At 35.0% G+C, this 12,523-nt stretch overlaps 1 protein-coding gene across 2 annotated transcripts in view; it reads right to left on the bottom strand.

The window, feature by feature from the left end:
* The window catches only part of BAZ1A (bromodomain adjacent to zinc finger domain 1A), a 90,919-nt gene that overhangs the window by 71,532 nt on the left and 6,864 nt on the right, over window positions 1–12,523 (bottom strand). For both annotated transcript variants that reach the window (XM_045568789.1, XM_045568797.1), the window contains exon 3: window positions 8,220–8,498. In XM_045568789.1, coding sequence (XP_045424745.1) covers window positions 8,220–8,498 — 279 coding nt within the window. The remainder of the gene's footprint in view (window positions 1–8,219; window positions 8,499–12,523) is intronic.

The raw sequence follows: 12,523 nt of genomic DNA, 5'->3' as shown, positions 1-12,523 counted from the left end.
CATAAATTTTAAATCCAAATAGTATAAGTATAATATTTAGGAAAACCTAGCTATAAATGAAACTCTTTGGTGCAAATCCCATTCTGCCATTTTAATGATTTAACCTACATTGGGAAAAAAATCTGTCAATCAAGGTTAGACATCATATTTGAAAGAAAATGCAGTTTATTATATGCAAAGAGAGAACTCACACCAGGCTAGCAAAAGCAAAGAATAACTTTATCCATCCTTAGAAAAAGGCAATATTCCAAGTAAGCTTTTTAGGAACCAATAGTTTAACCAGTTCACAAAAAACCAATTAGAAATGGCACATATTTATGCGTTCTGACATGAGAAGACATCCAAACCATCATTAAATGAAAATGTTGCTTGCTATTTTTTTAAGTGCAGTATAGAAACAAAAAAAAAGAAGAACTATGCACTAAATTTTTGGCAGCGGTTATCTAGGAACAGAGCATTTGGAAAATGGATTCTATGGCTTCACCTTTTGTGTTTTTCTCTGATATAAATGAATCTTTTACTTTAATAGGAATAAAACAGATTTTAAAAATCTAAAGTTATGGATTTAAACTTTTAGTTAACAGGTTTTGAAAAACCAAATTTTACTCTTGATAAGTAGTCCATATAACATATTTGGGCCGGGCGCAATGGCTCACACCTGTAATCCCAGCACTTTGGGAGGCTGAGGCTGGAGGATCACTTGAGGCCAGAAGTTCGAAACCAGCCTGGGCAACATAGCGAGACCCTGTCTCTACAAAAAAAAAAAAAAAAAAATTAGCTGGCTGTGGTGGCACTCGCCTGTAGTCCTAGCTACTTAGAAGGCAGTAGGATCACTTGAGCCCAGGATATTGAGTTTGTGGTGAGCTCTGATTGCACCATTGCACTCTAGCACAGGACACAGAGCAAGACCTTGTTTCCAAAAAACAAACAAACAAACAAAAAAACATGTTTGAAAATTCTATTTAACCCATCATGACCCTGAGGATTGAAATGACAGCATCTTGCCCACTGCCTAGCATAAATGTTAGTGTACTTTCAGTTCTGCAATGTCTTCTAATGCCACCAAGTTTTACACTGACCCAGGCCAGTATACTTTTGTGACTGATGTTTATTCCAACTCCTCCTTTGCTATTAATATTAGGTACCATTTCTTGCTGCTGTCAGTATACTCACTTTTAGAGGTGCATTATGCTACCTGTTGCTTCAAATCTGCTATGAACTCTTTCCGCTCCTTAGAGCATCTTAACTGTGCCTCTTTTATAGTACCTATTTTAGTTATTCATAAGTCTTTCTTAGCTCCTTTAAAGTATGAGTTTCTACACAGGACAAGACTTTTATTCATTTTTGTATCCCTCATAGCCTTACTGTGTGTGGTAGTCACTAACAAATCTGTGTGTACAAACTGACAAAAGCTATCCCTATGACTAAAAAATAGTTCAAAAGGAATCCCAAATAACTTGGGACAGAATAACACTAATGTATGTATACATGTATTTATTTTTAGAGACGGGGTCTCGCTATGTTGCCTAGGCTGGAGCACAGAGGTTATTCACAGGCATGATCATAGTGCACTACAGGCTCGAACTCCTGGGCTCATGCAAGCCTCTCCGCCTCAGCATTCTGAGTAGACAACACTATGTTTTAATTTTAGTATAAGACTTAGGTCAACAGTTTCTAGCTGGCAGTGGATTAAAAAAAAAAGAAAGACTTAGGTCAAAATGCTCTTCAGTAGCTTTTACAGTCTAATCAGAAGTAAAGCACATAGAAGGACACTGAGAAGTTACTTTCCTATCCAGTCTTAGGTTTTCAGCCTACTTTTAGGTCTGCAGTATGTTCCAAAGAACTGGAACTGTTAAGTAGTCTGTACATTAGCTAAATAGGAGATTGCATACCATTAGCATTATTAGCGGTTCCTTAAAGGGTAGTGCTTAGGACTTGAGTCTAGTTACTTAAAAAAAAAAAAAAAAGAAAGAAAGAAAAAAAAATTTTTTTAATGGAAGAAAAAAAAAAAGGTAGGGATGACCCTCCAAGTAGGCTAAATTTCAGAAGCTCTCCCACTTCTCTATAGCAACTATCTTTTCTCTTCTTGCACACATTCATCTCTCTCCCAGATGGAATCAATACATATTCCATAGCCATTATTATGGCTGTAAAATGTAGACCTTCACAGACTCTGAAGATATCTGCATTTCAGATATTTGAGGATTTCTTCCAGACACAAAGAATGGTAGTAACGGTGAAGTGGAAGAGGTTAGAGGTGGAAATTTTGCAGAAAAGCAGTTACCTATCCATAAATTAGCTGTTTTAAAAATCTACTTCAAAGAATACAGCAACATGCCAATTCTTATTTAAAAAGAGATGCTTGTAAATTGTCTGAAAACAGGTTGCTCAAAGCTCACTTTAATTAAAAAGAAAATTACCAAATGAACTATTATATTGACTCAATTCTCAGACTCTCTCAAACTTTAATTTTGTCTTTGGATTGAATGATGACTCAACATAATGAGTCCAGAATGTTTACTTGTATGATTTCCACCTCCTTTTTCCTGATTTAATTCTCCAGTTCCAGGGAAGGGGAGAAAAAATGGGTGAGTCAAGCACACATTTGAGTTCTAGTTCATCATCCTCCCAACCCTTCATTAAACAATGATTATCAGGCTTGTTAAAAAGAAAATGAAAAAGTTAACTGAAACTTATATGCCTTGAAATTATGGGGCTGGGTGTGGTGGCTCACGCTTATAATCCCATCACTTTGGGAGGCCAAGGTAGGAGGATGGCTTGAGGCCAGGAGTTCAAGACCAGCCTCAGCAACGTAGCAAGAGCTCATCTCTATAAAAAAATTTTTAAATTAGCCAGGCATGGCAGTGTGAGCTGTATGTAGTCCTAGCTACTTGGGAGGCTGAGGTGGGAAGATCACTTGAGCCCAGGAGTTCACTGCTAGAGTGAACTCCAGCCTGTGGGACAGAGCAAGACCCTGTCTCTTTAAAAAAAAAAAAAAAAAGTCTTTTTTTAAGATATTGAAATTGTTAACTGGGGTTTCCTTTCAGTTTCAGTAGAGAAATCTGATTCCAAGTTATAGTGGTATAGGTAGCTACTGGCGCTCCCACATCACTACTGGCATCTCTCAAAAAAAAAAAAAAAAGAAAGAAAAGAAAAGAAACGAAACTTCATGGCCCCCAATCAAGCCATTCAAATATTAATAAGATATCTACATGAAATGGCAATATTTATAAAACAGCTTAAAAAACAGATTCATTATGTCATTTCATCTTGTGAGGCAACACTATAAGGCAGGGGTCCATTTAATAGATGAAAAAGTACTGAAGCTCGGAGTTTAAATTATTTGTTCACAGCTATACAGCCAAGCATAAACAGCAGAACCTAAAACCAAGGAGACAGTGAAAGAAATGATTTTGTAAATCAGCCCTACCTGATTTTAAATTCTAAATTCTATAACTTACTACTTGTAAGACAGAAATGAAAGCTCCAGGACTTTGTTTTGTTCACTGCTGTATCTCCAGTGTCTAGAATAGTCCAAGTATTTAGTAGGAGATCAATAAATATATGTTGAAAATTACCAAAAAAAAAAAAAATCACTTAACTTCTTTGGATCTCTGCTTTGTCATCTGTAAATGGAGACAGTAAGTTCCGGCCTCCTACCTACTGATATGATATATACACAAAGCATCTAGTAGGTATTTAAGAATTAATAGGCCTAACTTCCAGCTTAGTGTTATTTTCACAAGGCCATCCATCCTCTTACTTCTCCTGTAGGCTCTGAGGAAGTAGCAGAGAACAAATGTCTGAGCATCTGGCAGCCAAGCTGTGATAATCAGGATGGGGAAGGTAAAGAATCAACTGTGCGGGTTTTCTTTCCCTGCCTCAGCCAAGTAGTCAGCTGATCTCTTTACCACTTGTTTGCTTCTCTCATCACCATTGCCCACTATTCATTTAACAAATAACTACTATGGTCACCTACTATGTGCCATTTTAAGTGCTGGGGATACAGTAATGAACAAAAATTCCTAAGCTCATGGAGCTTACATTTTTGGTGGACGAGACCAGCAATAAACAAAACAGGAAGGAAAATATATGTTAGATAGTACCAAGGGGGAAAAAGCATGAAAGGGAGATATAAAGTGTTGGGGCTAGAACTGAACTGTATTCTTAAAAATGGTCAAGGCTAATTTTATGTTAGGTGTATTTTGCCACAATTTAATAAAATTTTTTATATAAAATTTTTTAAAATGTTAGGGCAAGGAAATGCTGAATTTTAGATAGGATGGACAGAAGGCTTCAATGAGAGAGTTGATATAGAGGGAAGACATGAAGAAGTAAGAGAACTCAGCATGGTCATAGCTGGGGAAAAGAATTCCAGGCAAAGAGAAGAGTAAGTGCAAAGGCCCTGAGACAGGAATCATGTCTGGCACATTTGAAAAGCACCAAGTGTGTTTGGCTTGGTGAGTGGGGGAGCTGTTCACGGTTATATGCATAGCACCTAAATCAGTGTCTGGCAAAGGCACACAAATATATGATTATTGTAGAGAAGCAAGACTGGCATATATAGGTATGTCCCTTTAAAGTAGATCATGTTATTATTTCACACCTCATAGGGCAGTGTGGTTGATTTATAAGATCCACAGAAAAGCAAATAACAGAACTACTTAGTCCTAAAGGAAGGATATTTTTAATTACTTCTAAATATTTTTCCTGGTGATTTTCTGCTTTGAGTTGAAAAAAGTTTTAATTACTTAGGTTAAAAACTTAATGAATTATCACTGGCCTCTTGAGTCCCCTTTCCTATTTACTACTACCTGACCCTTTTTATTTTTATTTTTAATTTTTTTTTTTTTTTTTTTGAGACAGAGTCTCACTCTGTTGCCTGGGCTAGAGTGCCATGGCGTCAGCCCAGCTCACAGCAACCTCAAACTCCTGGGCTCAAGCAATCCTCTTGCCTCAGCCTCCCGAGTAGCTGGGACTACAGGCATGCGCCACCATGCCTGGCTAATTTTTTCTATATATATTTTTAGTTGTCCATATAATTTCTTTCTATTTTAGTAGAGACGGGGTCTCGCTCTTGCTCAGGCTGGTCTCAAACTCCTGGGCTCAAACGATCCGCCCGCTTCGGCCTCCCAGAGTGCTAGAGTGCTAGGATTACAGGCGCGAGCCACCGCGCCTGGCCTACCTGACCCTTTTTAAATCATTAGTTTCCTATACTTCATCATCCCAAATTAACCTCCTTTTTCACATGCTATCTCTTAGTATTTTGTTTTTATTATTTTTACCTTATCTATTACTCCCTTTTCAGTACTGCTCACAGCAAGTTAGAAAAGACAAACAAAATAACGGTAAAAGACGTCATCCTTAAGGATGTGTTAGTAAAATATACATATAAATCTTAACTCATGCTGTTTTCAGTCTCTAGTCTCAAGGTCCATAACCTGCACCCTCCCAAAAAACTCCAACCCTGTGGTAGCCTGTAATCTCAGTCATCTTGGGAAAAGAGGATTTAAAAGAGCAGATCTAGGAACTATAACCATCCTTAGTTTTTACCTGAAAACTACTACAGAATTCATATTCTCATGTTCTTACAAGCACTTTTTGGATTAACCCCATTCTGTGCTTAACTATAAGTGTCTTAAAATAAGAGTTTCACATATTATTTTAATAGAACACACCCAGAATGTATTTAAGGGGGGAAAACTTTGGGCATGATCACAGATTAAGAATGGCCAATATATATTAAAAAATTAATACACCCATGAGCCATGTTCTGGAAAAAAACAGAAGAAGAAATTAAGCCTTTAAAATTCAGAAAAACACCCATTGCTTTATTTCACCATTTAAAGCCTTCTTCAACAGGAAAAGGTATGTTTCCTGATGAATTTCAATAAAATTGTTATTTCCAGATTTCCCCTTTCTACAATGTACTCCAGTTTACTCCTGTTACTAACAGCTACAACTGAAGTCCATTTTCAAGGTACAACAAAAAAAGGCTACAAAGAAAACACTGCACTACTACATTTCTAGATGTAAACTATATTCTTGACGTTAAAGGTTTACGTATCTTCTGGGAAGAGGCTTCTTAAAAAAATTTAATTTAAAAAGGCTTATGTATCACAGTGATTTGTAAATTGTAAAACATTTTTGGCACAAGCCAAATAAAAACAACAGATATAAGGAGAAAAAAATTGTCATGATCTCCAAACGTGGCCATATTATTCCTTTTGGGGATTTAGATCAAAACATGAAAACCTATTTTCTAAGTATACCACCAAAAGTACAAACCACTAAATATATTCTAAAACAGTATTTACAACATGATTCTTTTTTAAAAGGTATTTTCTTGGTGGGATTACTGATGGCATATTAATCTCCCACTTTTTGCTTGTATCGTTAATGTTTCTAAAAGATATAATTTTTTCTAAATGTCATTGGACGTACAAAAAAAATTCTTCAATTTTTATTATTTGTTGCTTCCATAATTTTTAAAAGAACTTCAATCACTTGCCAAAATCAAATACTAACAAGTTTAGATCTTATTATAAACACTGCTTGGCTTTTAAGATTCAAGTAGAGTAACAAGTAACAACTAACATGGATTATGTTAATTTGTTAAGACATTATTCTAAAGTTACATATTAACTCATGATTCTCCAAAATAATAAAGGACATAATTAACTTTTGACTGCTAAAATTTAAAATTCAGAAAAAAAAAGTCCATTCAGGTCAACAATGAGGGGGAAGAGCACATCAAGAAAACATAGTCACTTGCCCCAAAAGTCAAGAGGCTATAAGAAGTTTTAATGCAAATAAAGTTTTATTATGATAAATATCAGTGACTAGCCAATCACAAATGCTTAAGACTTCAAGAAAACACTGATAAGTTTCAATTTAGTGCCATAGATTATGTCATTTTCCATTTTCATATATGAAAAATTTACTCTATTCCTGAAGACCTAGGTAAAAGAAAAGAACTAACACTGGGCCGGGAGCGGTGGCTCAAGCCTGTAATCCTAACACTTTGGGAGGCCCAGGTGGGAGGACTGCTTGAAGCAAGGAGTTTGAGACCAGCCTGAGCAGAGTGAGACTCCATGTCTAAAAAAAAAAAAAAAGAAAGAAAGAAAAAAAAAATTAGCAGGGCGTGGTGGTGAACACTTGTAACCTCGGCTACTAGGAAGGCTGAAGCAGGAGGATCACTTGAGCTCAGGAGATTGAGGTTGCAGTGAGCTATGATGACACCACTGTACCAAATGGGAGAATTGTATAATATGTTAATTATATCTCCAAGCAGTGTGAAAAAGTAAAAAAAACAAAGAGAAAAAGAAGAGAACTTAGTGGAGTATGTAAAACTCAGCCTTTGTTTTGTTAAACAAAATACTAAAACCCATGAAGAAATACAGGCACATTTAAACTATTAGGTGACAATAGGACATAGTAGATATTAACATCTCAGGTTTTTTACTCTTAAAGATGGAACTTCCGTATAATGGGAATAAATTAAAGAGAAGGAAAGGGCCGGGCGTGGTGGCTCACGCCTGTAATCCTAGCACTCTGGGAGGCCGAGGCGGGTGGATCGGCTCGAGGTCAGGGGTTTGAGACCAGCCTGAGCAAGAGTGAGACCCTGTCTCTACTAAAAATAGAAAGAAATTATCTAGCCAACTAAAAAATATATATATATATATAAAAAATTAGCCAGGCATGGTTGGCGCATGCCTGTAGTCCCAGCTACTGGGGAGGCTGAGGCAGTAGGATCGCTTAAGCCCAGGAGTTTGAGGTTGCTGTGAGCTAGGCTGACGCCACGGCACTCACTCTAGCCCAGGCAATACAGCGAGACTCTGTCTCAAAAAAAAAAAAAAAATACATAAATAAATAAAGAGAAGGAAGTTAGTTTATACAGAAATGAAGTAATTGCTAGGATATTAGAGTACAATATATTACCTTTTGCATTAAAAGGAGAAGGAATTGTATATGTATGTTTGTGGATATATACACACAGACACACACATGTACATGTTTGTGGTGGCATATGTATAAATTAGCTTTGGAAAGAAATACAAGATATATAAGAAAAAGCTACCATTAGAGATATCTGTGGGTTAACAGGATATCTGGAGCATAGTAAAAGGGAAGATTTCCTTAGGTCACCCTTTCTGTGTTTTGAATTTTAAGCAATGTGAATATAAACTTATCAAGAGGAAAAATTAAAAGTACTTTACCTTGCACCATTGTTCCTAATGACTTCCACAGTTTCTTCAACAAAATATCGATCCTTGACATATGCAAAGATATCATCACAAATTTCATGTAAGCGTGAACGATGGGTAAGGTTGGTCAAGTATAAAACTGGAATAATTAGTGGCTCTGGAAAACTCTGAAGATTCTGTCTTGCTTTGTTTTCTGACTCAAGTGCTTCCTGATATGTCAGTCCAGGTCTACCCGTCACAGCACAACTCCATACAAGACTGTTGCACAGAATGGTTCGTTCAAAAAAGTCACTAATTAAAAAACAAAAACAAAAACCCATTACCTATCATTTCACAAATTTCACATTAAAAAGCCGATACCTTGATCAGCTTCTTTTAGTGCTTTTAATGTAAAGTTTTACATAGAATCACAGAACTCAAACAAAAGTTTGGTAACTGGCCAACTTATACATTAATACACACCTAAGGAAAAGTATATTTAAGTTAGATATTTATATTTTGCAATTTAAAGGAACATCAGTCACTGTACTTTGAATTCTGTCAGTTTTGAATATTGGGAATCAAACTGAAAATAAATTCAATCTTTCTTTATCCTTTCAATTTTTAACCTTTTTGTTCCAAACTGATTGGAACACTACTGTCAATTCAAACACTTAACTATGAATTTTTAGAAAGCTTTAACATAATAGCGAAAAACTGAGAAATCTAAACATCTAACAATAAGAGGAAGCTAAGTAAATTATAGTACTTCATATAATGAAAAATCATATTCATTAATAAGCATAAGGAGAGTTCTTAAGTAACACGTTAATAGGAAAAAACCCCCTACTTTCCAGTTTGATCCCTCACATATTTTTTTAAAGTATATAATGATCTCATTTGTGGTAAAAAAAAAAAAAAAAAAGAAAAGAAAGAAAATGAAAAAATAGAAAAAAAAGAAAGAAAGAAAAAAGGGTACTATAGAGGCAGAAAATTTCTGGAATGTTATACAAACAAGTCAACAACAGGGTGTAGGCATAAGACTGGGGAACCATCTTAGTGCTCTTTTCTGTACAGTTGGAATTTTTAATATGAGCATTTATTTATTTTCAAAAAAACTCCATCCAGTCTCTTTTAAAATGCAAGAGATCTATAATATAGAAAGATTTCACAGGCATATTGGGTAGAAAAATCCCAAATCACTGAATACACAATCCCATGTATATTAAAATAACAGCAAAAATGTATATACCTACTATGTAGGTATATAAATACATACTTTCTCCAAAAGGAGGGGACTAGGAAGGAAGGAAAAGAAAAACTTTGAGATTCTAAATATTTCTATATTGTTTGAATTTTTATAATAAGCATCACTCATGTATCATTTTGCAATAAAATATTCTTTAAATATAAAAGGTTAGACATACACAAAAAGGTTAACAATGGCTGTCTCTAAGTAGTAAGATAGTTAAATTTTTTCCCTCCTCTATAATTTGGTCTACTTTCCAATAATTATATGTAATCGATATAATTAAGTCATTATTCTTCAACTTTTTCTCCTTTCTGAAATCCCCCTCTTTCCTTCTCCCATCATTCTAGAAGTGCTTAAATTGCTATATACTTATTTCCTGGTTAGTGTATCTGTAGGTTATCCCTATAGTAAGTAGTGTGATTGCCAAAGAAATTTAGGGCAACTCCATTTAGATAGTTTCATTTGTGTATGTCTATAGAACAATAACAAAAAAAGATTCTCTGTGAAAATAAAGAGAAACTAATCATACCTTAAACATAAATGAGATCTACAGAAATAACATGCATGTGCCAAGTTATATGACTCTAACTCAGTACAAAGATTCTTTTGAAGCATGTTTTAGTACAGGAAATAATGGATGTATATCATTAAAAATAAAAAATAAAAAGTGGTTATCTTTATAAGACAGAGGAGATACCCTAAGAATTTAGAGGAAGGGAAGGAAGAGAAGAGGTTAAAAAAGAAAATACTAGAACATTTTTTTGAGAAGTAGTGTTAAGAGTTAGGTCTTAAAGGAAAAGTAGAGTTGAAGAAAGGAATGCCAAAGAGAAAAAGAGAACACAATCTGATGTTTATATTCAAGAAATCTGTCAGAATAAATAATTTATTAGCTGAAGAGAGGCAAAAGACATACCCAGTAGGTAGTTAGCAATGGGCGCAGGATAAAATGAATGAATGACTGTTAACGGTCTTATTTAGTTTTACTGCCTAAAATTGTAGAAATCTTTTTACAAGTTCTAAACTTGAGACCCTGTCTCAAAACTAAAAGTTCTAAACTTTTTCCTATGGAAACAAACATATCTGTAAGATTTAACTTCCCAAGCCAACACATAGTTAGCTCATAATGTACATGAAGCATACTTTTTTTTCTTTTTATAATTGATATATAACAGTTGTACATATTTGGGGGGTACATGTGTATTTTGATACAGGTATATAATGTATAAGGATGAAATCAGGATAATTGGGATATCTACCACATGAGGTATGCTTCTAATAATTTAAACTACAGCTAATACTGTTTAAGAAAATTATACTTCAAATCCAGATATCTTAAACATTAGTCTGTAAACCAGTGCTGACAGAAATAGAATGCTAGCCACGTGGATAATTTTAAATTTTCTAGTGGTCACATTTAAAAATGTAAAAAGAAATACTAATGAAATTAATTTTGTGTACATTTTTAACCCAATATATCAAAATAATTTCATTTCACCATGTAATCAACAGAAAAAAATTGAAATTTTATATTCTTTTTTTTGTACTAAATCTTCAAAATCCAATGAGTATTTTACATTTATTGCCCATCTTAATTCAGACTAGTCACATTCCAAGTGCTTAATAACCACATGGCCCACATGGCCAAGTAATGGCTCCTGTATTGAAAAGAACAGCTCTAGCCACTGCAGCTAGGTGCCTGAGGTATTTGATGCCATGGCAGGGGGATGGCTACCATTGTCTAAAAATACCAAGAAAAGCAAATAGCACAAGTGCCACAAGTCTCCATTAAAGGTGTTACCAGGCAGAAAAACAGGACAGTTAGTAACCAGAGATATATAGTTGCCCTTCTATACCCAATAAGGTTTCTACTCTCATGCAAAATGTTTGTGCTGTTTGTTTTCTTTGTATCTATCTACTCCACAAAGTTATTGTTACATTATGGCCTAGCTGTGCACAAAGATCTACCCTCAGAAATCAGGAACCAGGGCACATTCTACAACAGAGGCCATTTTAATGCAAGGACAAAAAGTCCAAGGGCTCTCTCTCCCCTACTCATTACCCCCAAACAGCATAGCACCATCTCTAACATTACACACCTTCACTTTCTCCCACTTCTGTAATTTTGCTCATACTTCACCCGTTCATCATATACACGTATAGAATGTGTAGAGTTTTTTAAATGTGTAGAGTTTGTTAATAATACTCATCTCTACCTAGGGGATTGGTTATGGTGCCTCTTCAATTTCTACATTATAAGAATATAAATAATGAAACTTTTATAAGAAGCATGTTTTACTACTGTGAGCAAAACAAATTATAAAATACAAGGTATTTTATATGAATATAAATTTAGGCTAATATACATTATGTCTGATTTATATCTGCATTCCTTCAATAATCCTCTCTACTAGACATGGGCATAACACTGGCCTGGAAACCAAATCCAGCCCCTCCATCTGCCTTTTCTAGTTTTATTGGAACACAGCCACACCCACAGTTATTGTCTATAACTGCTTTCTCACTACGTTTACAGAGTTGGATAGGTCCAAGAGACGCTATGGCCAGCAAAACCTAAAATACTGATTATCTGGCCCTTTATAGAAAAAACTTGATGACTTCTTCCTCTTTACCATTATTTCATAAGGAAAAATTGCTTCTGAGTTGCAAGGTAGAGAGAGTACTTTTCTAAGAACACACCTATATACAAAGTCAGCCAACTCTCTGGTGAACTAATGGATGAACAAAGGGCAACATACTGTTAATTTGCTGGGTACTGGGAAAACTAAAATATTTTCATTAATTTTGCTTTCCATTTTATTTAGTGCTGCCTTAGAGTCAGACACTAAAAACTAGAAACTAAAACCTAAATGGACATTAACAAAGGTAAAACATGATACTAGTAGTACTGGATGTAAAAGTCCTAGCTTAACAATAATGGCTGTGAAAATAATAATATACCTGCACGCAATAAATAATATCAATTCTTATTGATCAGGCACCACATCTGCAGGGATCCTAAGACAATAACCAGTATGGTAGACAAACAGCATCAGAGGAACACCTACCAAGTCACACTTCTATGCCT

The sequence above is a fragment of the Lemur catta genome, chromosome 1, assembly GCF_020740605.2.
Source record: "Lemur catta isolate mLemCat1 chromosome 1, mLemCat1.pri, whole genome shotgun sequence".
In the NCBI taxonomy this organism is placed as follows: Eukaryota; Metazoa; Chordata; class Mammalia; order Primates; family Lemuridae; genus Lemur; species Lemur catta.
The sequence above is the reverse complement of the archived record's forward strand: the minus strand, read 5'-3'. Positions and strand labels throughout refer to the sequence as shown.